The sequence below is a fragment of the Lissotriton vulgaris genome, chromosome 3_1 (assembly GCF_964263255.1).
Source record: "Lissotriton vulgaris chromosome 3_1, aLisVul1.2, whole genome shotgun sequence".
NCBI classification, from domain to species: Eukaryota; Metazoa; Chordata; class Amphibia; order Caudata; family Salamandridae; genus Lissotriton; species Lissotriton vulgaris.
Genome location: NC_141689.1, coordinates 1,523,931,478 through 1,523,958,601, shown reverse-complemented (window position 1 = coordinate 1,523,958,601; position 27,124 = coordinate 1,523,931,478). Strand labels below are relative to the sequence as shown.

Genomic DNA, 27,124 nt, shown 5'->3' with positions numbered 1-27,124 from the left:
TTGAGGCTGAGTGCCAAGTTAAAAGAGTCAACAAACCTTTATCCCCTGTGGTCCTGGAGGACCTGGAGGCCCCGAAGGTCCCTGTTGATAAAAAAAGGTCAAGTTGTTAGTAACATCCTTAAGAAGTCTCCCTTCATGTTGGGTGATTGTTACAATTGGAAGGTAGATGGAGATTTTCAGTTTGAAAGAAGACATGCAGAACAAATGCACGATGGGTCAATAATAGAAAACCTAGAGTTGTTTTGTAGTGCGGCCCACCCTCTATCTCTGTCTATGAAAGCGGGAGATGAAAGAATCATCCTCAAATCTCAGTTTGGTTGCAGTGATTGTGTATTTGTGGCTGGGATTGTGCTGCCCCCTTGCTAACTCACACAGTTTCTGATTTGGAGTTGGGAAACAATAGAATGAGAGAGATTGAAAAGAGGCTGCTGTAATAATGACGTTTTAGATTTTGGGGTAAATCCTTAGAAATCAATGAAGCTCCCTCAGTGTTGTCTGAACATGGTTTCTTCATTTGTTTGTTATGCTCTGCATAGATTTGAGGGATATACTTCACATATTGATGTTTTTGTATAAGCTGTGACGCTTGGTACTTGAGTTTAATAATTGGACATATTCCTCAATGCCATCTAGCCATTATCTTGGCAAATATCCTGTCACTAATAGAGGATAATGACTTGTTTCTTTTATAGGGGTTTTATAGGGGTTCAACGCTCAGATCTCAAAGCACATTAGTACTCGCAAAAGAACTCCCTAGCACACTTAAGATATCAAGTATTTTTACAACGTTGCCGAGTTATACATTCATCAGTATTGCATTCAGAAATGAATCTTGTTCATAGGGTCCAGTCGTTTCTTATGAAGTTTATTCTTGGACTTTCACAGCCAACACGTGTTTCGTCGCATTGGGAATGTAACCCACGACTTTCTCAAGGCTCTTTCTGTGATGATGCGGACGTATTTATTTTGCGGTGATAATTCCAATCCGCAGTGGGTTTCTGTTTAGGGACGATCTTGGAGTCGTAAGTAGATTTATAAAGAAGTCAGGATATGTTACTTCCTAGTTCTGTTATTCCAATTTGGATGGCGATATCTGTGTCCAATATTCACAGATCCCACAAATGTCAGCAGTCGCTTGATAGCTTCATTATATTCGGCTATTTATTTATTTATGAAGCTTGTAAAGAATGCGGCTACCCCCAACGGGGGTGTCCCGGCGCTGAAGACTGTGAGCAAGAAAAGGGAGTTGTACCTATGCAGATGAAAATAGCCAAGTCTTTAGACGACTACGAAAGAGTGCTTCAGAGGGAGCAAATCTGAGATCTAAGGGGAGGCTATTCCATAGTTAGGCCGTCATGACTGCAAAAGCTCTGCCGCCCATTCTGGAGCGACGGAACCGGGGGACAACAATGAGACGTAGATTGTTGGACCGCAAGGATCTGACTGAGTGGGATAGTACTAGTCTCTTTCGTAGGTAGTCCGGTCCTGACCCATTAAGGGCCCGAAAGGCAAGAGTTAGCATCTTGAACTTGATGCGGCTGGCGATTGGGAGCCAGTGAAGCTCTTTGCGATAAGATGCAACCGAGTGCTGGTAAGGGATATTGCCAATCAGCCTCGCCGCCGCGTTCTGAACGATCTGTAAGCGTTCAATTTGGTATTGGGGGGCCCCGGCGTAGAGGCTGTTGGCATAATCCAAATGTGATATAATTAAGGCATGTGTGACCGTTCTGCGAGCATCCAAAGGCATAAAAGGAAAGATCTTTCTCATCATCCGCAGTTTCCCAAAACAGGCTGCAGTAACCTTATTTATTTGGGGACTACACGAGAGAGCATCGTCAAACTGAAAGCCCAGATTGCGAGCCGTGTGAACAGGAATGGGGGGGGATTAAGTACAGTCGGCCACCACAAGGTAGAAGGTATAGTAATTTTTTGATTAAAAAACAAGACCTCCGTCTTATCGGTGTTGAGTCGAAGATGGTTAGAAGCCATCCAGGAGCATACTTCGCCCAGACAGTGGTGGAAACTGGCGAGGCTGGAGTCAGAGTGATCTCTAAAGGAAAACATTAGCTGTGTATCATCAGCATAAGAGATCACTCTGACCCCACACGACTCGACCACTTTAGCCAGAGGGGCCAGGTTAACATTAAAAAACAATGGGCTCAAAGCGGAGCCCTGCGGAACTCCACAGACAAGGGGCTTACACTCAGATTAAAAAGGTCTAAGAAGAACCTTCTGCGTTCGTCCTTGAAGAAAGGAGCTAATCCACGACAGAGCGGAACCGCCCAGTCCAGTCTGCTCCAATCGATCTAAAAGTATCCTATGGGACACCGTATCGAAAGCGGCGGATAGGTCGAGGAGGACCAGCATGGCCTCCTCTCCCCTATCCACACACTCTCGAATGGTCTCAGAGACTTCCAAAAGAGCTGTTTCCGTACTAAAACCAGTGCGGAAACCTGATTGGGAATCATGAAGTAAAGAATTGGTCTCCAGATAGTCCGCGAGCTGAAGTTGTACGGCCTTTTCTAAGACCTTCGCTGGTTTAGGGAGGAGGGAGATGGGGCGGTAATTTCCAAATTGCGTAGGGTCCGCATCCCTCTTCTTTAAGATGGGAACTAACATGGCTTTCTTCCAGGCAGTAGGAAATTGGCCCAGATGTAGTGAGGCGTTCCAGATTGAAATGAGTGGCTCTATCAAAAGGGGAGCTAGGCCACTCATAACCTTAGGGGGGACCGGGTCTAAGGGAGAACCCGATTTGCACTGTGTGAGCAATTTAAGTGCAGAGTCTGTGGTAAGGTCCTTGAAAGCTACCAGGGATGGTACGGTGTCTATTATGCCTAGATCGCGGCATGTCCTAGCGGCAACAATGCATCCACTCGAGCGTTAGTACTCGATTCACTTTCCTAAAAGGAGTGAAGATCTAAGGCGCCTGAGACAGGACTAAGACCTGCAGGTTGACCTCAGGTTGACTTCAGGTGTCAGAAGTGGGCATGTTAATCCACTGAGCTATAACACAGCAATAAGGCCTGAAACTGCTGCTCTGTGCCCAATTTTGATGATAGTAGAAAACTGAGACAAGCTCACCAAACTATAACGTTAAAAGCATTGTAGTTTCACCTAACATTTTAGTGGAAGAATTCATAAAATTCCAATATTTAATTTTTATGAGAGACTTCATGTTTCCAAGTAAATCTCTTCCATGACAACTGAACAAGCAATGGCAAAGCCTGTGCTCCTGGTCTGAATTGTATTTATGTCACATGAACTCTTGCATTGCTACATAAATGCATGTCTTTAATACAGACAATAGGCACAGATTGGTGCTATTATTTCATGCAAGTGAACATGTGGAATAATAAAAGACTATGTAACAACTGCATTTCCACATCACCAATGACACGATTTTAGGTCAATGGCACAGCCAAGCCATTAGTGGTGTGATGTGGCCTGACATTGATACCATTAGCACTCACAACAAAAAGCTAATGTGGCCTCTGGTCTGGTGCTGAAAATGGAAGTCATTTTCTTAGGCCATGTGCCAAGAAGCATCCCCTCACCTTTTTTTAGATCATGCTGTGTCCACTGAGTGTAGCGGAGACTTCTGAAAGAAAGGGCTCATCAGCTAGTTTATGAGTAGTTATAAGGTTCCACAGAAGCAAGTGATAACCTAAATAGACTGGATGCCTTTCACTTCCTGGCATCAAAAGGTTTTTGTCAGTTCCATCCTTTGAGTCAGAGCCTAACTGAAACCATTGGTGTGATAAAGTATCAAAGCCAGAACTGGTTAGTGGCCCTGAATTCAAGAAGATTCTATAAGGACTCTAAAGTTAAATGGGGCTGTGTGTTTTGTGTTTCTAATTTTTTATTTCTTACAGCCTTGCATCTGGCACAGTTATCTCTTTTTGTGCTTTAGCTGTGAACAAAAGACTGGAAAATAATTTGCCAATTGACAATGCTGATGCATTGGTGTCTGAATTTCGAAATGTAAACTGTCCCCTGAAGCGGGAACTGTAACACTGCTGGGGTTTAAAACACATAACCCTGCGCAATAGTTTGGCAACCCTTAATTTAAACAACTGTGGTGAAGTTAAAAAGGACAATCACACTGTGCTATATTAAAACTGAACATCAAATTACAGGTTTGACGAAATCAATGACACAACTTTTAATTTCTGCATGTCAGACAACATAAAACACCTTTTTAGTAATTTAAAAAACAACAAGGTTACATCCAGGCTTGATAGACTGTAATATACACAACACCATATCAAAAGGAAATACGAAAGTGCTGTGTTAAAACGACGGTAACAAGTGTGAAATACACCAAACAAAACACTAAAGACGATAGATGACACCCATTGAACAAAAACATGTATCTTGACCAACCACGAAGTTCTTTTGCGTTATCAGTTACTGTCGCTGCTATCATTGGCTTCCCTCTAGCAAAGGCTTTTGAGTCACTTTCACGGTACACCCCCATTCACCCTCAAAGAATCATACAGCCCTCTGGAGTTTGCTTGGAAGATGTTCAAGGAATGGGATTGGTGCTTTTGCCATCAGGGCCGGACTGGGAACAGAAACCGGCCCTGGCAAACTGCTCAGCCGCCCCCCTGGGGTGAGTGGGAGTGCAGCGGAGCAGTTTGCGAGGGCCGGTTTTCGCCAATTTTGTTACAGGGGGCCGATATTGCCGACCTCCGGTAACAAATATGGCCCCCCAGGTGCCCAAAACCGGCCCCACCCTAGTGGCCTACCGGGGAAGCGCCTGGTGCCCGCTATGGCCAGTCCGGCCCTGTTTCACAGCTTTCCATGCAGGCACTGGTTGACATTGTGACTGTTGTTCAGTAAATTAGACTCTGCCATTAGTTAAGCAAGATTGTGCTCCCATAGGTGCTGCTACTGGGTCGCTAGATGGCATGCAAAGGAGACCTAATACCTATATCACCTTCTGTATGTTCTTGAGAAAAGCCTCAAAAATGTCGAACACATATTTGCAGATTAACTCCCAAACAACACAAACTCAAAGTGATATATTTACAAGGGGATAGCGCCACAAGAAAGATACTTTTAGCGGCATTCTGGTGTTGCTATGCCCTTCTACATATTTACAAAGTGGCGCTAAGCCACTCTGAGTAGCTTAACGCCGCCTTGTAAATACGGCCCAAAGTGTCTTTATGTGAACTTTGTAACTTGTGTCTCACGATGACTTTGCATGAAATTCAAAACAACAACGAATTGAGCATTTGGATCAATAGGTTTACAGGTACAAATGAGCATTATATGGTTGTTTATTAGCATTGATGAACAATTCAGTAATGCCAGGACTCACGGAAGGCTGAGCCCCCTTCCTTCACACTGCAAATGAATGTGGAGATGTGGAAGGAACAGTGATGAGATTTTAGGAGGGCTGGAATTATGAAAATACATGAATCGGCGTTGTGCCAAATGAATATCGTAATATATTTCTCTATGAATTACAGGGGCAGATTTAGCAACACAAGCTACTGGTGCAAAGTCAGAATAAATGACACAAACCAATACAAAGTGTTGATAAAGTATTTGTTTTCCAGTGCACTGAGATGTACCCCGTAAAGCAAAACAAAAAAGCACTTTATGCTACTTCGCATTAAGGGGGCATCCCATGGGTGGTGCTAGGAAATTCCGAGGCTACCACCCATGGTTTTTGATGCAAAGCCCTATCTACTAATAATGGTAGACACGGCTTCGCACCAAAAAATAGTTCCTACTCAAAGAAGTGATCAAATTGCAGAAATCTTCTAGGCCCAGATTTTCTAAAAGTCATGATGCGCAGCAAGGAAATGTGCCATAAAGATATGTGGCGCATTTCTGCTTCCTAGTTTTGCTGGCACACTGCATGCTGCCTATCGCCAACGCAGGCACTGTTGCTCTACAAGCAGAATTGCTTTTGTGCAGGAAGTGACACCTTCCTGCACAAAAATAATCCTTAACCCCTCCCATGCTCGTGACGGAACCATTCCGTCACGAGCCTCGGGTGGGCTGTGCTGGTGACGGAACGGTTCCGTCACGGCCCTCTCGCCGCGCCTGCGCGGCGCGAATTCCGCGCCTGCGCTAACGTTCTGAAGCGCGGGCGTGCCGTGACGGAACCGTTCCGTCACAAGCACAGCTCATCCGCGTGCCGTGACGGAGCGGTTCCGTCACGAGCATGGGACCGCCGCGCGCCCCCCCCCCACCCCCTTAGCACTGCGGCGGAATAGCCGCCGCAGTGAAGGGGTTAAAAGGCATTTTCCTATTTCTATGTGTAATGCAAAATGCATCACACATAGAAAAAAGGGAGTAACACAGAGAAATAATGATATTTCTCCTGGTTACTCCTGGGTCTGTGGGGCTTATCCTGTTGACACATTCTCGGGTTGATAACTTTTTGCAAATCTGGTAATGCATCAAAATCCATGGGTGGATGTGTAAGAACACCCATACACCACCCATGGAAAGCCACACTGCTGCAAGGTAACGCAAGGCAGCAATATGAGCAGCCGTTTGTTACTTTGGATTGGCTAGACCATGCAGAGCCACACAAGATGGCTTTGCATTGCTTAGAAAATCCCACTTAAGAAATTGTGTTACCTTGCAACAAGTTGCGCCGTGCAAGGGCAACACAAGCCTTTAGTAAATCTGGCCCCTAGTGTCTCCAAACATTTACCACATTGCATATGTGCTGCACTGTCCTGTGCAGTTCCAATGTAAGAAATGTTCTAAACGATGTATATGTACAGTATTGTTTAATGGGAAGGTACCCTTCCAGTGCAAAACATATGCTAGACAATATGAACAAATGTTATGTGCACATGGCAGTAAGTGAGTCCAAATAGCACCAGCAAGAGAGCAGCGCACCTTATCTTTTTAGATAAGCACGCAGAAAGGCTAGGTGATCTATATTTTGCCAGTTATGCAAGCTAATAAATCATTTCATAATTTGGTATTTGGTCAAGGACTTACAAAATACAAGAATGCTGGAGTGATATTGATATTTGTGAATAAATATGTAATAAGGACTACAATTTTTGTTCATGCCTCTGGGTAGATCTAGACCAACAAGTGCTGAAAAGGATCGAACCGGGCACATCCTTTCGTCCGGTAGTACTTGGTCCTTTCTCCTACAAAGCAAGCGAGGGAGCTACTATTTCAGTGTCCACGTTCACTGATATGTACGCCACTAGCACAGACACTATTTACTGAGTGAGAATCTTTAGGAGAGACATATACACAGACTTTGTAGGGTTGTTTATTTGGTCCTTTGGAACAAACCTTCTCGGGGGGGGGGGGATTGGGGGGGGGCTTAGGAAAGTTATGTAGTTCCCCACACATTAGATATTTTACACTCAAGCTGCATCTCCAGATACTACAACCATATCAACAGCAGACTGCCTGGGAGCAATATTGCCAAGTGCTATACAGTTAATAGATGCATTACAACACTGACACATGCATGGAAAGGAAGACAGTGACAGACCACAGAACGGCAACGTAAACCATGCAGCTGGAATTACCGTGACGGTTAGAGTGGTAATCCTCTGTTGGCAAAATATATCAAAGAAGAGATAAGGTTAAAAGAAATAGAGTTTTTGATTAAGTAGCTGTTCCATTAAAAAGATTGTACAGGTTGCATTTATGAAAAAATACTCTCTATAATGCCAATGAAGATGTTAAGAATTCAGGCACTTGCAAGAAATAGCACAGTTCTGTCTATCTTCCCTTAAATGGCACATACATTATTGCCATCACAACTTACTGTAGGTGAAAATGGGGATACATCACTGAAGTACAGAAACATTTGCGTGGTTATTGTCATGAATTCACACTGCTATTTGTCCACAGTTTTCTTTATCTGTTTTTGGAAACGTGGGGCAGCATTATAGAAATTGTGTGTGAGCAGAATTGGCATTTGTACCTGATTTTTGTGCTCCTTGAGGCTCTTTGAAGGCTCTTCCTCTAAAACAGATTGTGCAAATGCTAAATGTCCGCCCATGGGATCAAGGTGTTCCCTTATTTGCAGGGGCGTGTTGTCCCATGCAAGTGAGGGAATCCTTTACCTTTGACCTGCACCATTTTAGAGGTGCAGGCAAAAATGCAAAGAGTTTGCCCGAAGGCACACTGACTGTGCACTACATAGAGGTGCCACACTCTCTGTGTATCCCCAAAGGGTGCTTCTTGAAAGGAAGGAGAGTGGGTGCAACTCAGTAGTGGCTGCTATGAATAGAGGTGGTGAGGGTGAGGGGCGGGGGGTGAATGGGGACTGAGGGGGCATAAAAAATAAAAAAAAACACTTACCTGGATACGGCGGGTCGCCGCCTCTCCTCCGTCCTCTTCTCCGGCAGCCGGAAGCACATAGCCTCCCAGAATCCCAAGCCTGCCGAAATGCTGCCTTGCCGCAGTGTTGTGATTGGTCTGAGTGCCGTAATTCGGTGCTCAGACAGGGCCTGGGTGGCTGTGCATGTTCTCCACCCAGGCTGTGCAGTAGACCCAGGGGAGAACATGCTAAGTGCACATGACTGTATGGCCATACCAAGACAGCCGGACAAACTGTCAAGCACACTTAGGAAGTGCCTACCACTCCTCCTCCAGCTCTGAGCAGCCCAACCATGCCCCGCCCCCCAACCAACTGAGGCAGAAAGGTTAAAAAAAATTATAATAACGTTGCATTATTATAATTTTGTTTTTCTATTTTTAATTGGTCAGTGAGCAGTGGAGTGACGTGCCCCTGGTTTACCGGAGGAGCAGCTGCTGGTATGAGCAGCTGTTTTGAAAGAGGATTTCTGCCCTCCCAAAAAGCAGGCCGGGTTTCCACCTGCACGGAGAAAGCCAGACTGGCGGTTTCAGACAACCATTATGCTTTTCACTAATGTGCTCTTCCCAGAGTAAGGGCAGGTTTGTGTCTGCACAGGGCACAGAACATTCACTGTGATAGGGCACACTGACCCCATCAGCGTCAGACACACCCAGTTAAAGGTGTGCCCCCGTGCAGACCAAGGCAGTGCTTTCAATCTGTAAAACTGGCCTTTTTTAAATAAATGTTTTACTGTGATTCTGTTTTCTATGAGATCTGCTAAAAAAAAAACACAAGCATGTTCACTATGATTAAAAATTGTACATTTCTGCCTTCCTCTGTAGCCCTGTAATATAGGATGGGACTGCCCTGCCACATTTTGAAAGGGCAGGTGAAAGGTACTGGGTGGTAAGGTAATCCTTCAGCTATGGCATGGATAAGATAGATAAGTTGTCTACCTCTTGGGATGTTACATAATTAGGTTTCTTATGATAAGGCTAAGACTTCATACTATCCGCATCCTCCTAAAGTGTAACACGGTTATTGAACAGATGTATTATCCCTGTGCTCATAGCAGGTATTCGAATGTGTCTCAATTGTAGAAGTGCGCTCCACATCAGAATCTGAAATCAAATTTGTGAAAACTGTTTTTAATGAAGAATTTGAAGAGAATTTGGAACAGCATTATTTTTCAGAAGACTGCATTGAATGGAATCCGCTTTGCTCTCCTGGGAAGATGAGAAGGGTCATTTTAGATAACGACCTGCCATGTGAAGAGGAAGTAGATGTTGCGCCAAATACAAACTTCGGGATCCCACTTTCCCGCCTGCCCTGTTGTGTTTATGTGTCAACCTAGGCCAGAAGACTTCTGAGACATAGTATGGGGTAAGGGCCATTGTTAGTAGGACCTTTGTTTGTCGAGGGCTGGGATAAGCAACTAGAAGTAGGATCTGGGGCTTCAAAATAGTTCTAAACAAGGGACCCACTACCTCACCATATTAGAGTTACTAAGCTACATATTACATTCCCAAAGCAGAAAATACATAATCTGGAAGTAAAAGATGGCACAGGCTGATGTGACAATTGTGGGTTGAAGTGTTAGTTTTCCTCAAGTCGTACATATTTCCACTTTTCAGATATCCATGTGAGGACCACTGCTCCCCAGAACCACTTGCGAATTGGGTAGAATATGGAAGAACTTAACTCTGAGGTTTGTAAGCACTCAACATCTTGACTAACTGACTGTGTCAGGGTAGTCTAAAGACTGTTGGGGTCGGGCTGTTGGGCCTACTACATGGGTTAATCCTTGATGCATGCTCTGAGGTCATGGGTGCTTTTGGGGCTTCTTTTCTCAGATCTGAGGGTGTTTAAGAGAGCTTAGCAGGTTGTGAGTTCGGGAAAGTCCCAAGCAAAATTTCATAAAGTGGGCAATGTCGAGAAGCCAGATGTGAAGCCTTTTAACAACTTGGAAGAATATTTTGAAACCTTTCTTCAAGTTGAGCTGCTGCCCCATAGACCAAGGAGCAAAGCATCCCTGACCAAACCCTTTAGAGTTTAATCACTGATTCAGACCTTTGCCCTCAGCTCGACACACCACCAAATGAAAACGAATTCACCCCTCAGCTTACATTTTAGGGTGTTTCAAGAAATTATCATAGTAACAGTCCCCCACCGTGCTCCCCAGTTGGCTTTGTGTGGGGGTATTAGACCCCCCTCCCGCCCCACCCCACCCTTGAGTCCCACAGGACCATCTTCAGTTGGTTACTTAAGTTCAGTACTGCGATTGCAGTGCACTGAGGTGCTGCGTTACTGTAAACTGTTGGCTCTTCCTAGGAAGTCCTCTTGGCACTAGGAGTCAACTCTCATTGGATCCTTTATGTTACGAAGAATACATCAGGAGAACGGAGAGGGGTGAGGCCTTCGAGTTTGAAAACCGGATGTTAGTGGAAGACAGCCAAGTTAAAGGAAATGGTAATATGGCCACAGAACGGAAGGTGTGGGATGAAGTCTTTATTTGGACTAAGACGTCTAGTACTGAGAGGGTTACAAGCAGCGGTACCTATTCAGCTTCCGGTCTCTCTCAACGTCACGGATGCATGAGCCCAGCCAGGCTCGTGCTCAAACGCGGGGGCTAATTTCCACAAGCGCGCTAATTGCAAAATGTTTGTTCTCCAGTCAGATGTGAAATGCAGTGGGAGGTCAGACCCGGCGGAGCTGTAAATTGGATGCGAGTTTCCAACCTGCTAGCGAATGTATTCACAAGCAATGCAAGAATGTTTACCTAAGCCGAGGCGCCATTTTGAGGGCGTTTGTTCTTTTCTGTTCTACATTCGACAATAATGGCACCGGGAGGTCAATCATCTGCGTAACGCTAATGTGCCTTTTGTCTCCATCCAGAGAACTCAAATGAGCCTCTTGCCCTGCAAGTGTCCTACGGGGGAGGAGGGCGGTTCTCCTGCATGTAAGCCATTAGCAAATAATGTCTTCTTAAATGACACCCAAACTGAGAAAAAACAAAGAGATTCGGTTATCTGTGAGGGATGGGTTTTTTAAGGCTTCGTGCTGTTTTTTTTTTTTTAGTATGCCGCATTCACCACTCAGAGAGAGCTATTTCTTTTAACTGCACGCGTCTAGAGGGGGGTGCTGCTCAATGTTTAACCGCATGCACTTTCAGCTACTTCTTCAGGCAATTACCGAGGTTGAAGAACAATGGCTAACTTCCGGGTCAGTAAATATGTCAACAGCCATCTATTTCCACAGGACGAAGGCAAACGGTGTAACCAATAAAGGAAAACATGCCCGTGCTCAGTGTGAAACGTAATCGTGGATGAAAAGGATACAAAAGTATAACGTTATGTTTTGGTATCCATGTCCTGTTTGGTCCTACTCGAAATATGCGACAAAATCCATCCAGGTGTTTATGAAAGAGGATAATTCAATACTTGAAGGTTTTTAATGTGAATGTTGTTATTGTTAATTGCGATTTGTAAAGCGCCTAAAACCGGCGGGTCTCAAAGCGCTGCGAGGGAGGTAGTCATAGGTTGGGGACTTTAGTACTCTTATGTTATTTCTTTTGTGGACAAATGAGTAAATAACACATTAAAACAATGTGACTCTATGGTGTCAAGTAACTATAACCACGAGGGGGCATCCTGTAATGTAATCTGGTGCTTATGTAAAGCGCTTTATTGACCTTGGGCCAAGTTCACGACTCCCAAAGGTTGTGGCCTTACGGCAAGAGCTGGGAAACCAGGGGCCATATTATCAACAACTAGCAATATTTATCGGTAAATGAGCTTAGCGATATTTTTTTTATCGCCGTGCATCGCAGGATTTTATCGCAGCGATAACGTGCTATTGGCAACGTTTATCTCAAATGCGATAAAATATCAGGTGATAGCGGCTCAATGCGTGAATATCGCTGCAAATCCAGCGATATTCAGGCATTAACGCCAATAGGGTCTTAACCTGAATATCCAACTCCCATTGGATATACAGGTTAAGAAGTGGTCTGAGCAGGCGTTATTTTTTGGAGATATTCGCGCCTAGCGCCAATTTTTTTTTCGCTGAGCCTGGTTGATAATAGGCAATAGCGATGTTAGCGACTGCTTTCAGTCGCTAACAGGTTGGGTACGCCCACTTTGCATGTCATTAGCGATAAATATCGCTGACATGCAAAGCGGGCCCCAAACTGCTCGCTATCGCCTACAAACTGTCGCTAACTCCTGTTAGCGACAGCTTGCTAATAGGGCGATGAAATTATCGCCGCTTTAGCGGGAAAAAGTCCCACTAAAGCGGCGATAATTCCCTTGATAATATGCCCCCAGGCTCGAGTCTAGGCTTTGGCTCAACTTCCTGTGATTCTCGTCAAACCACTTAATCTCCTTGTGCCTACTAAGAAATGAGTGTGTCCCTGAGCTCCAATACCTTTGGGCCGAATTCATGCTGTATAAATGAGCACACACAAAAAATCTTCCGAAAAAGTGGTCAGCGATAGTTCCGGTGCAGAGAGGTTTTTCAGAGTCACAAGGAAAATGCAACGTTGGCATTCTGATACTTCTTTTTGACCTTTTTGGCAATTTATGCAAACTGGCGCCATCTTGTGGCCATTTGCGGTGGTGTCAGCAAATTGTGGCCTTAAGGTACTACTTACTAGCCATGAAACAAACACGACTGATATCTTCAAGTTTATTGTTTACAGTTCATAAAAAACATCACAAGTTACAAAATCGGTCAATATACAACCAAATATGAATAAAAAAACATGTGTTGGTCAACTATTTTATATTTGTGCGTGCTTAGTTTGTTTTTAACCTCATTGTTCAGTGAGACTTAAATGCCTTATGCCCTGCTCCGAAAGGGTGTAAGACAGTACATCAAGCTGTTGTAAATCCTCAGACCTGTTGTTTTTTATATTCACCTTGTTTTGGATTGTACTGAGGATTGAGACCTTTAAATTGCCCCAGCCCTCATCTCATTCTGCTTAACTGGCCACAGAGTACACAGGCTGTTGCCCTAATGTCCTAATTGCACCTCTCTAAATAAGGCCTTACACATTTTAGTTGAGGTACAATCATGGCTGTTCTTTTGGGATGACGCAGCTACTACAATATTTACTTTATTTAATGGGACCAGTTTGACTACCAACCCTTCATCGATTACTCTGTACTGCAGGACTGAGCACCACTCACGCGTTTCATCTGTGTGCAACTTGTCAGTTGTAACTTCAACAGCAGGTCTGGATTGCAGAATTATTATTGGGGGACAGCAGCACTGAACTGGTGTTCAAATGTCCCACTGTTGCCATGCTTGTGAATAGGAAAGATGGTCAGTAGTGTTGCACTTCGAGGCAAGGACATAGACGACTGAACCCACAGCATCAAGGAATCAGTTACGTATTATTAAAGCCAGAGTTCGAAGTGGGTGGGATCCGAGGGGCATGATGTGCCCATACTTTTTTAAATGTTCCCCTACTTTCTCTTAAAGGACAACCGCCCTGGGACGGTAACTTCCTAAGCTCAGCTAATGTGGATGGGAGGGATTCTCCAGTGCTGTGAAGTTGAGTGAGGTGCAGACAGCTTAACAAGGAACAAGCCATCTAGTCAGGGGGCCTGCTGCCTGGAAGAAATGGAAATTTGCACAACTGAATATTATGCGTGTGCATGTTTTTAATAGACGGTTATAAAAAATGTTTACTCTGGGTTCAGTATATTATTCACATATATATTTTGGAAGGCATTTTATCATCTTTATACTTAAATATTATTTGCACATTTTGTGCCAGCCTATCTTGTACTAAGTGTAATGCAAGTGTCTAATAATGACTTACATATTCATAGTGCCAGCGGTGTAGGAAGGGGGGGGTGCAGTGGGAGCAGACCGTCCTGGGTGTCATCACTGAGGGGGTGACAAAATGGCACAAATATGTGTTTTAAACACATGTTTTTGCCACTTTGTCAAGCAGGGAGTGACAAGACATGACATTTTCTGCACCGGGTACCACCTGACCTTGCTACGCCACTGCATAGTGCTTTCTACCACAGCATGTGACGCCACTGTGCTGCAGCATGACCTGCTTTCTCCTGCTCCCAATTGGTAGTAAGGAGCTGTGCTCCTGGGCTGTCATGGTGTAGTGTGTTCCGTATGCACCATTTTCCAGTCAGGAGAAAGGAGCTGTGCTGCTGCTACTGTGCGTTTCAAGTAGCACTGCTTAGCTCCCTCTGCGGAGTTAGAAAGGAGCTGCAAGACTGTGGGATGCTTCAGGTAGTCTGTGAACCTATCAGATATAGTTAATTGTGCAGGTCCTGCGGGCCTTTCAACTCCATGATTTGGAGTTATGAGCGGTTCAGCCCATTATAAAGGTTGAACCAGAATCCCAACAAGGGTAACTTCTGAATATGCCTTTAGGCCACAATTAAGAGTACAAGCCAGCAGTAGAAAGATTAGAAAAAAAAACGATGAAAATTGCAAATTTAAAAAGTACATCACAATTTTTTCTAAGGTGAACAATATATGCTCAATCATATTAGAAAACAAATACAAAAAGGTGCATGCAACAGTCCTTTTCTTAACAAAGTTATTCGTGAAGCAATAACGTAAGCCTTTGTTTTTTTGCAATTTTTTTAATTTAAACATAGAAAAGCCTCTGTGATCAATAGAGGCATCAAAGATACCTTCACACAAAAACTCCATTCATTAAGTAAAGCGGGGTACCTATTGGATAAGATATCATAATTTTCCCATAAAGTCACTGAAGGGAGATGCATATAATACACAGGTCCATTACCTCCTCGTCAGACCTCCCCATCACAGTCCTTACACACATGAGCGATGTAAATGTAAATGTAAATTGATACTTGTATAGCGCACTACTCACCCGCAAGGGTCTCAAGGCGCTTGTACGAATACCGCTGTGGAACCCATCCTGGCTTTCCCTGTGAGGCGTCCACTCCTGGGCACCCCCAAGGTGGAGGCCAGGCATCCTTAGCGTTGTGGGGGCCATTGTGGACATTAAGCAAGCTATTGCCCATAGTTGCAGAGTGGGACTCCATGATTGGAATAGGCACAGAGGCGAGAATTATCAGGTCCGTGGACTTTTTGAGCCCAAGATATCCCAATTTGAAAACTCCTTTGGTCCCATCCCTACTCTCCAGGCCAAACCCACATCCTGTGGCACATAACCCTTGACCTTACCGATCAACTTCCTACACCACCAAACACAAGAAGCCGAAACAGGGAGGGAGGGATGGGAACCAGGACTGTGATAGGGAGGTCTACGACTTGGAGTAATGAATTAATATTATTTGCAACAGTGCAGAATGATGATGGTGCCGAACAACGTGCACATGCCGTTACCCATAGTGAGCTGCACTACGTACCTGCAACGCTTCCTGGATGTTTCCATTGTAGTCTATGATTTCTGTGGCTCCCTGGTCACCTTTCTGTCCGGGTGGACCCTGTTAACATAAAAAAAAAACACAAGGATGATTGCAGCGACATAAAGCATTAGTGCACCACCCCGTTTGTCTGAGATAGTAGAAATTGAACCTCTACAGACTTTTGGCTGGGGTAACACAAAACATAAAAATACAATATTAAAACATGTTCTACAACTACCATTTACTCTTCCTTTACAGCAATTTGGGTTTCATTATCATTATTATTATTTTTGCACTTTCTCGGTCTAAAAAGGTTGTTGATAAAGTGCAAGTGCTCCCAAGGTGACATTTTACGGAAGTAATATGTTGAATAGTTCAGGCATTTTCTTTTTGATTACGATGACACTGTAGGCCCAATGTGACAGGGGGAATTCAAACACCTGGTCTACCGCTTTAAATGGGCAGGTACTGTCCGGTACTGAGCGCCTGTACTTCTTTCATTTTATAGGGAACGTACCAGCTCTTCTCAGCACAAGCTAATAGTGCTTAGGATGAAGTATTGTGAGATGCATATAAAGTCTCCCTTAAAGGCTGCGCTTCCTCGTGGGCTGACTTACCCGTGGTCCAACAGGCCCCGAAATGCCTTGATCCCCAGCATCACCCTAAAAAAGAAGAATCATAGAACAGCTTAATCAGTTGGGTCATTCAAGAGCTTAGCTAGTAAGTTCATGGTCAAGCATTGCCAGACGAAAAAACATGAATTCTGTTAAAGGTGCACAGTAAAAACCTGCAAGTCATCAGTGATTTGGCATGAGACAGCCCCCAAGTGTTGCTTACAGTTCCAAAGAGAGCACCCCTATCACCACAAACACTCATAGTACATGTTTTAACTAAGAAGTCCAATTGCATGTTCTTTGATTTTTATTACCAATTGTTTAGGAAGAAAATGCTTTTGTAGAAATGAAAAACACTATTAATATCATGGTACTATAAAAAAGAGGACCCTAATACCGTTCTAGGTCTTGAATCTTACGTCTTATTCCAGTACTCACATCAAATCAAAACAAAGCGTGCAGATGGGTGAAATTTAAGATGTACCTTCTGAGTTTTATGATGTTTACAGATTTTACTACTTTGTAAGGCTGTACAGTTTTGATGGCTCCACAAAACTGCACACGTGGTCGAAAATTCTTGTAAAATATTTTTTTGTAAAAGGTTTTTCAGCAAAATCATTTTTCTATGAAAGTATTGTTATGAGGGGGATTTTGTTCTGAAAAACCTACTTTTGTGCACGTTTTCTTTTATAAAAATGCATCTGTTAGGGCATTTGCAATAATATTTAGCAAAGCATGCACAGGAAAAGCTTTGCAACATTTTATACCCTAAAAAAAAGCACTTCAATGTGCACTGTCCTTATAGCGGCAATCTCTTCTTGACTAGTTATAGAGCGAAACTTGTGACATTTTGAAAAGAATGTCTGAAAAGTTTTGGGAGGATGAATGTTATGCACCCCTAAATAATAGCACTATAATGTACATTATGTCCATTTAGTATTCACATCTGTCAAGGTCTTGACTCTGCTAGACACCTTAACCTATCAGTGGATGATAGGTTCTTGCGGTGCAACTGTGATATAAAAGTAAATACAAGAAACACATTGGCTGACATAGAGTCACCCGTACTCTCCATTTTAGTGTTTATCTTAGAGTTTGGAAACTGGCTGAAAAACTGATCAATTTCTCAACTCTGAAGGAACTGGAATCCTAGCCGGCGGTCTGAATCTTTATTTAACTAGTGTACCTGGTGCAGGACTTGCCTTTCCCTCTGGAAAATGTTACTTTGTGACGGAAACTGAGCAAATCATGCCTTTAACAGCTACTTTGAAGAAATCATGGACGTTTCTAGTCAATCTTTTATGATATACACCAGAGGACTTCATACTACGAGTTGGCCACCAGGGGGAGCATGAATTGAAGTTGTGGGAAGGGGACTCCCGACTCTGGCCAATAAAGCATGGGGGAATGTAGACAAACTTTATGCTGAAAAACAATGTGATTTTAGTGAAAAGAAGAGTTGAGGTGAGACCCTGTGTCATGGGCAGTTAGGAACTATTTAGTCAGTCAACCTTTAAAAAAAAAACTTAAAAAAACAAAGGGCTGCGGAGGCTGTTGCCGATGTCCTAGGGTGTTTTCACACCCCTTAATGGATATTGGCTGCCTACAGCCTCCAAAGGCATGCTGAAAAGACACTTTGTGCAGTGATTTCCAGATCGTCTTCTCTGCCATCGTGATATCAGCTTCTGACAGAATGACCACATAAAGGGAGCCGAAATCGCGTGACACACAGTGGCACTGTGTGAGTTGTTGATCTGTATGCTCCCATTGCACACACACAAATACAAACAGACACACTGAAGCATTGAGAAGGCTTCTGAACATTAATGTTCTGAAATGTCTTCAGTGACTGCCATCCCATTATAGTTTTCTTTATTAATTCAAGTGAGGTGGAAAGAGACATAGAAGTTTGACATCCCAAAATAAGTACTATAAGTGCTATACACATTTCTGCATAAATTTGATCCATATGTCCTTCAAGAGTCTTGTTAACAACTTCTTCCTGAGTTACAAACATATTGACATGGTTGTTGGAACATTCCACATGTGCAAATCCAGTTCGGATTCACACACACAATGTCTGCATGTTTTTGCGTGCAAATATCTCTCTAGCAAGAGCATAAGATCCACTAAGTAAGCAGATTGTTTTACACTCATAAGTGAAGTGTCAGGGGAGTTGTGGATAGAATGGAGGTTAACAACTACAGATTTCTTTTTGTGTGGGAATTCACAATCATGACAGTACCTGAGAACCATGCAAAAGTGGTTCCGGATGTGTTGGGGGTGCATAAAATTCCCAGAACTTCAAAGAGGAAATGAAACAAGAGAAGTTTTCATGAAGAAAAATATTTTTTAAGAAAAATAGATTTTAACTAATGTTCACAAATTTTGTGGCTTCTCACACATAGGAGCCAATTCACAAAGGTAAAGTTAGACCAAAAGTCTAACCTTAGACCATAATTCAAAGTTTAGACCTGAAGTCGAACTTTACACTTGACGTCTAAATTTAGACCTCAAGTCTAACCTAGATCAAATTCTAACTTTGCGTCTTTTCGGTATTCACAAAGGTAAATTACTTCTAGTAAGTTTACTACTAGTGAACTTACTGTACTGGTAGTAAACTTACTAGTAGTAACTTACCTTTGTGAATACCGAAAAATAGTAAACTTAGACTTTGGTCTAAGTTAGGCTTTTGGTCTAAACTTAGACTTCAGTTTGAAACTTAAATTTCAGGTGTAAAGTTTGACTTCAAGTGCAAAGTTTGATTTAGGTGCAAACTTAGACTTCATGTCTAAAGTTAGACTTTTGGTCTAACTTTACCTTCGTGAATCGGGCCCTTACATTTCAAGCCTAAACCTAAACTTTTGATCTAACCATACCTTAGTGAATAAGGCCCACAGATTTTACACAAGGGGATTATTCCTCACACGTAGGGATTAGGCAAAACTGGAGTATGATAGAACATTACAACAAGTGTAACTTCCCATTGTGTACATCTAAGTGTTTTATGAACCAGGTTAGATGTCATGCACATCTGCTTTAAGTAGGCATTAGTTGATGCTTGCAGAGATTCGTGATTTAATGTGAATTAGATGGAAAGCCTGAAAGCAGAAATATATTCTATGCAATAATAAGGTGATAGTGATCTTCATCAAAGAGGATGGTGCATTAACAAAGAGCACATAACATGTTTAGTCTACATCTCCTTAAAAAAACACCTTACATGCTTACCTGCTGTCACTTTTTGAGGTACTTGATACAGAACATTGAGCATCATACCAGAGAAATAATTTTATTGTACCAAGAGCATCTTGACTATGAACCGGGTTAGAGCCTGCTTTATATCAGATCACAATAAATAAGACGTAATGGGGGAAACACAGGATTGAAATAATACATGAGAGCAAAATACACAGTTTTTTTCTAAACAAAAATATATTGCACATTTTAACAGGTGGATTAAGTGGTTTGCTCAGAATCTCACAACCTGTTGGTCAAGTGCCAAAACCAGGAACAGAAAAGGGGGGCTGCTAGATGTACATGCAGTGGATTCACTAAAAGCTGTCGCAATTTCTGCACCGACTTTAATCTAATCCAACTGTATATTTACAACCGACCTATGTACTAATAGGTCGGTTCACAAAGTCTCAGTGGGTAGCAATTCAACCAACCTCAGGAATATTAATGAGGCTGGTCACGAATTGCAGCCTAGTACGATTTGCTTCCACCACAGAGAGTGGTGGATTGTTGGGGTCAGCAGACCACTGTGTCTGTGATTGCATTTAAATGAAAGATGCAAACCATCAAAATGCAACCCATTTTACTTAAAGGAAAAGTATGTGTTACCCCCCCCAACAAAAAAAAGAAAAAGTGTGTTTGTTCTATGAACCAATGCCTCCGGTTAAAAAATCCTTTGTGACTGTTCACAGAAGGACAGGAGTCCCATGGCGACCCCTTCCTGTTTGCGAACGGGTTGCCACCTCCTTTGAAGTGTTGGTAAAATATTAATGTTTTGCAACTGCATTTTGGTAAGGAATTGCAATTTGGAAGTGATGCCCCAAACCTGCCTCTTCTAAATTGTGATTTGTTATGATTTCCTGAACTCATTTAGTGATACAGTAGCACGTTACCAAAACACAAAATGGGCTTAGTATATTCGAAAACCACATTTTCTTTTTGCAAACCCTGTGATTTACCGAATCGCCGGGTTTGCGACAAGAAAATGCATTAGTACATCTGGTCAAGGTCTCCTGTTTCCAGTTAAGACAGTCCACCAAGCACCTACCCCTGGAGCAGCCAAAACATGGCAAACAATACTTTGGTATCACATATGACTGGTTAGTTTCTGCTATCTATTATACAATAACAGTTTTAATGTGTGATGCGTGGAATGTAAAATTTGTATAAGTTTGTGATTAGAATCCAGACATTGCACAAAGTTAGACACAAAAGTGCACATTAACTTCTACTGACCTTTGACCCTTTGGGACCTCTACCTCCTGATTCACCTGATTCGCCCTGTTCAGCCGTAAGCACGAAGAAAAGGAAGGAAAGAGAAGAGTGCATACATGTCGGGAAAAGGAAGAGCAGACAGTCGAAGATTAGCCATGCCTTCTAGAAAAGCAGAATCCATTTCTCTAACATGCATCAAAATCTACACATTTATGACATTTGAAGCTATGGTAGCATGGTGAACATAGCATATTACCCCACATGTGAGGGAGAATGCACAGAGAAGTTAGGAATGGGAAAAGAGCAGCAATGTGCACACAACACTCATCACACATTGAGTGACCCCCAAGAAACCCCCCTGTAGCATGCACAAATGTGACCAGGGTATGCATTCATACACCCAAAGATGTCCCTGGTCAGGTGCCAGTTGCAGCCATGTCTGTTTTTCCATTGTATTCTGGTAAGAGTAATATTCAGTTTACAACGAGCTAAGCAAAACTGCAGGTCCCAAAATGCAAGAAAAAACTATTCACTCTTGACATGGGAAAATGTGATATCACTCTGTTCCCGCATTGAAGCTGAAGCAATATGTGTGCCGAGGCACAAGACCACCTGCACACCTGTCAAATGCCCCTTCTGCAGTTATGATATGTGCCCTTTTTTCTCTGATAGTGTTCTTTACGCTTATCTTGAATAGCTGTTCCCGCCATTAAGAGGCTTGATGTAGCACCTAGATACCACAGTGGGTTACTTCACATGGTTGCTTCATTTCACTTTTACTGACAACATGTTGGTTTGGGGTTGTGGTTATCTGTCACCTTTCATTTATGCCTCTTTTTTGGGAATGTTTGTTTCAATCAAAGGTGCACTCAAGCAAGAAGGGGGTGGTTATTAAGTGGGCCATGTCTGGACGCAGTCTGCAGTCTTGTATGGGCTTTAATTTAGTGCAGACCTTTTCTCTGCTTCTTGGAGCAATAGGTGCATGAATATTTACATACATGAGAGATTGGCCATGAAATTTAGGAGCTTATTTACATGTTCCTTTTGCTGCTGGCACACTGAGTTTCATTATGTCACTGTTTGCTGAGCACGTAAAGAGGAAAATGCTTCTTGTTTGTGCTTTTTTCAAAATGTCATTCTCTATTTAGTTAAGAGCTGACAACACCCCTGTTCATACAACCTCTTAGTGTACACGTGGGATGTATGATGTTAGCACGCACACTTTTACCACGCATACCATTACCACGCATTTTTTACAACGCAATACCTTTACAACGCATAGTGCTTTGGGTGCTGGATAGTGAATAGTTTAATTTACTATTCCAACACCAGTCCCCGTGGACACTAGGGAAGGTTATTGGATAGTAAATTAACCTATTCACTATCCATTCCCTATGTCAGATCGCCCCAAAGCGCTATGCGTTGTAATGGCATGCGTTGTAAAAGATGCGTGGTAATGGTAGTGCGTTGTAAAAAATGTGTGCTAAAGGTTGTATACCGTACACGTGTGGTCCAAGTACCATTACATTTAGCAGCAGGAGGTGCTGATGATAGAGGCCAGCCCAGAAAAGTCTCATCAACAAAGTCATCTGTAGACCAGTACAAGAAATGGAAAAATCATGAATGACCAAAGCATTTCAGAGCAAGAGAAAATAATGTGATGGCCCTTTTAATGGGACTGATACTTTTCACCGGACTTTCCTAGGAATCAGATAATGGCCAATTTTCATTCACCTCGATTAAGCAGGATAGCTCAGAGTGAACTTTTCTGCAGACACGGTTTCAAAGCCGAAGGGTAAAATGCCATTGAATCGTCATAAGAACAGGGGGAGCATCATACAAATTACTATAACATTGTTCCCTCTGGTTGCTCCTATTAAATCTATATTACATTTGGATGTGCTATGACAAAAACAGTTTATAACACCTGCATAATTGCAAGTATAGGTGCATGCTTTCCCACATGCAGAAGGATAATGTATCTTGTCATGGTGTACACCGAGCTGTCCAGCGTTGGCGCACAAGGGCCAGATAAAAAAAAAAAACATTAGTGAAATTAAAGAGTTAGATTCATGAGTGTGGATGACCATTTAGGAGAATGGAAAGTAGTACTACAGGAGTACTCTTTTACGTACTCTTCTAAGACTTTCTCAATCAGCCCCGAATAGCTCCACGCCCTATCAGTAAAACTGCAAGGAGAGCTGCAATGGAGAAGTGTGGCTCACTGGTTAGATGAGGCAGACCTGGAAGCAGGGGTCAGCCTGGGACCAGGGTTCAATTCCCGGCACGGTGGGTTCTTGAGTCCTTATATGTCCATGGACTCGAAAATTCTCGCTCCGGTGCCTACTCGATTCACGGGTTCACACTCTGTGACTCTGGGCAATAGATTGCTTAATCTCTACAACGGTCCCTCGCGGCAGGATGCCTGGCTTTCACCTTGCGGATACCCTGCCGGGGTTATCTCACAGGGGAATACCAGGACGGGTTCCCTAAGCAAGCGATCAGAGACCAGTTGGTGATTTGCGCTATATAAATTCCTGTACATTTACATTTACAGTCCTTTACTAAATGCATATGAATATTCACCTAATTGTCCCATTTTAGATATTTTGGGTCACTTCACAAAGACATGAAGAGACTATTAAAGAGTACTACAAGAATACCTCTTTACGTACTCCAACATGCCTGATTGAAAAGGCTCCATTCTGTGCAAAAGCGATTTCACATAGATATTCAGAAAATTGGGTACAGCTCTCGTCTTTGTAAAAGATCAAAAGCGGCCCGTGCAGGTAAAAGTGGTGGGGCCCAGTGGGGGGTATTTTGACAGACGATGATGAAGGGAAAATCAACTATTTATTTAATTTTCCCTCGTGGTCGTCTCTCGAATCCCCCCCAACCAGGCCTGCACCGGCCGCAGCTGATCAACATTGGACAAGCTTGGTGTGTGCCATGTTTTTAACCATCAGGTATCCAGAAATGTATTGTGTGTCGCCACATATAAGGGTTCCTCCAACAGCTGCTAGAAACTCACTGGAGAGAAAGATCTAGAAGCCAACTCAATAAACATTCAGATGCATTCAGTTTAAACCCCATTATAATTCAAAACAAACAGTAAAAAATGACATTTTTTATATATGCTGCCGAAATATGCTGCAATTTATATGCTGTCAGGGATGAGTTAGAACCTTAAAAGTTAATGTCAAAATTGTTTGTGATAATTATACTGTTTTGTTCTATTTCCATTTCCTTAGAAAGTCAAGGCCTCAATTCTGGAAGTCAAATAGTGTATTGCCTGGGGTCTTATTGAATCATGTCTAGCCCGAATGCACCGGCCCGGTGATTTATGCTGCTGTCTTCTCATTAAAACCCGAACAGTTTTTCGAAGCAGATGTCGCAGGCTTTAGAAACCCCCAAAGCGGCAGATTTGAATGTTAGTAAGACTGACCTTGGGCCCTGGCGCTCCGTGCTCCCCTCGTTCGCCCTTCCCGGGGGGGCCTGCTTCTCCTCTCTCCCCCTGTCAAGGATCAGAGTAACAGGTAAACATGGGATAACCCCTAAGTCTGCACAAACATGGTATTGCTGACATATTAACTAATGCCCCCCTTGTCTGTGGGAAGAAGTTGCCTTAGTAATAAAAAATCTGGTGTGTTTGCTCACTTCCACCATTTTGCAACATTGATACCTTGACAGAACCCGTAGCCTTTTCATGACCTTTGCCCACTACCCTCACCACCTGAGTCTCCAGAGACAGATACTGCAGGGTAAGGACAGGAAAGGAGTTCTGACATATTTGGGCGGTACAAAACACCAACATTTCTTCATTATTAAGAGTTTTAGTTTAACTCTTTAAGTTGAAGTCATTTTTTCCCCCCTCAAATATTTTTTATTTGAAAATACAGTGCAGCAATGCATTTTTCTGACATTTTTTCCTGCTATATTGGAACTCAGGGATGATTTCCTTTCCATATTCTACTTTCACCCATCTCTACAAATGGGCATGATGTAACCAAGTATCAATACACAATGTATACTTACAAGGCAGTGTTTATTTACGTATACATAGGAGCACTTTTAAGATTAATTTTAAATCAAACAGTAAAATATCAAGATTATATTTACATATTAAAAACTTAGGAGTAAGTAGATACAATAATACACAATTCTAGCAATATTCAGGAATAGGGATAAATCAATAGCAATATTGCAAGTTACTGAATTGATGTCTACACACAATTGGCATCTCATGGGAGACGTTTCAGGGGGTAACTGGCAATAGCCCAGAAGGCGCAGAAGCACCACTATCAGGGTGCACCTCACTGCAACACAACTGTGAATGTTTTGAGTAATGAAACTGTGGCTATGGGCAGTAGCTGCTGGTGTGCGGGCGGAGTGCCGGGTGGGAGGACGGGACGGACGACAAGGAAAACACAAAAAAAGGGAATATAAGAACTAACCTGCTGCCCGCCGCACTTCAGCTCCGAGCCCTTGCTGCAGCACAGACTCCCCTGTAGCCAATCCAATCTTGATGCTGCTCTCATGCTGCTGTGCAGCATGAAAGCAGCGTCAGGATTGGTCTGAGATACCTGAATTTGTGCTTCCAGAGAGACTGGGAGCTTATGCTTGCACGCTGTCCTGAGATGGCCCTCCAAACCGACATGAGCATTGATAGCAGTGCACACCAGTCCCTCTCGTATTTGCCCCCACAATGGCCCTCACCCCAGCCCAGAGAACTTGAAAAATAAAACGATACTAAACCCATTTTATTATCCGTTTATTTTTCAAGTTTTGAGGCTGGCATGGGGGGCGACGCTCCTCCGCCATAGTGGAGAAGGCACCACTGGCTAAGGGGCCTGTTATCTTTGTTTGCATTAGAGCTCGAAGCATCCTTGCTACCACCACTGAGAAGTTTCAAAGAAGGAATCTACTTTTAAGAAGCACACCATCACGATCTGAAAGGCAAGTCTTTGAAGGCCTAACATGGTATCACCCGTTTACACACCATGTGAACAAGGTGCCTTAAGACTATGGGCCTCATTTATGAAAACTGTTGCATAGCTGCGTGAAAACAGCAATGCAACAGTTTTCATCGCGCCCTGCTTGCGACGCGATGTATGCGCCGTATTTAATGTACAGCGATTCGTGTCGCAAGAAGTTACAGAAACGTCAGTAATTCTGATGTATCTGTAGGCGCAGTAATGACGCATTGCTGGAGTGTGTCGCAAAAGTGATGTAAGTCCAGCAATGTGTCATTACACATGGGCAAGTCCCATGTTAAATGTGCCTGCATCAGTCTTACGCCTGTTGTGAGGCAGGCGTAAGATTTTGACGCAGTGGCATCCTAGAAGTGGCGCACTGAAATCTGAATAGATGTCACTGCGCCACTTCTACGGGGCTTTTTACGAGGGAACGCCCACCCTGCATACATTCTACCTGACGCAGGAATAGTGCAGGGCTTTACAAAGTGATGCATCTGCTTAGATGTGTCACTTTGTAAATAGGGCACAACATGGCAATTTTTTTATGCTGCAGGTGCGTCACAACAAGTGATGCAAAGGTGGCGCAAAAGTGTTGCAAGGTCTCATAAAAAAGGCCCATATGGCCTACATTTTGTGCAGCTGACTGAATCCAGGTTGCAAATGAGCTATGTTGTGAACACCAACAAACTCATAAGGTTGTGTGTGTTCAAAAACTTTCCAAGGCACACCCACCCTGAAATGTCTACACCCCATCCAGGAGATCAGATGTAACACCACCTCTAATTTTACAAGTTAGTAATTCATTTACAAGTGTAGATTTGCATTTTACACTTAGGCCCCAAGTGTAAATGGAGCTCAGTAAATGGGGCAGTAATTATCCTCCTCTATAATTACATATATATTGAATACCAGTAAATACAGGGCCGAGAAAGTCTGGCACATTGTGAATTGGGCACTATTGGTCCCCTAGCAAAAGAGGAGTTACCAGAAAGATCTGCAATTTTGGGTCTTTTCCCCAGTAATTCCTAATTTTGCCCCAAATGTGCATTAAGAGATTTCGGGTTCCAGGTGAAAGCACACAAAGTGAGGTCGTCCTGTAGATCTCATAGCTCCTATTGGGCTGGTCACTGCTTGATCAACAAAATCAGAATCAATACAGATCTGCTTCTATAGTGGAGTGGAGTGCTTTGGATAAGCAGCTAGTATGAGAGCTTGTCTTCATTGCTAGAGTTTGGAGTAGGGACTGGGATTTCTGCATCACCGGGGCATGGAACTCCTACATTAGTGCATATTCATCAACATTTTACAGGCTAATTTCCACCTTGGAAACACACATGCAACTATGCCCGTAAAGTTTTTATGTTTGGCATTAACCAAGACCTTTTGCTTTTAGTTATTGTGTGT

General features: G+C 43.1%; 1 protein-coding gene across 1 annotated transcript in view; it reads right to left on the bottom strand.

Annotated features, from left to right (window-relative positions):
* The window catches only part of COL25A1 (collagen type XXV alpha 1 chain), a 314,902-nt gene that overhangs the window by 75,715 nt on the left and 212,063 nt on the right, over positions 1 to 27,124 (bottom strand). The window contains exons 15-20 of the mRNA XM_086962004.1: positions 24,190 to 24,258; positions 20,766 to 20,810; positions 16,296 to 16,340; positions 15,679 to 15,756; positions 7,524 to 7,547; positions 37 to 81 (exon numbers count right to left, since the gene is read on the bottom strand). Coding sequence (XP_086818130.1) covers positions 37 to 81; positions 7,524 to 7,547; positions 15,679 to 15,756; positions 16,296 to 16,340; positions 20,766 to 20,810; positions 24,190 to 24,258 — 306 coding nt within the window. The remainder of the gene's footprint in view (positions 1 to 36; positions 82 to 7,523; positions 7,548 to 15,678; positions 15,757 to 16,295; positions 16,341 to 20,765; positions 20,811 to 24,189; positions 24,259 to 27,124) is intronic.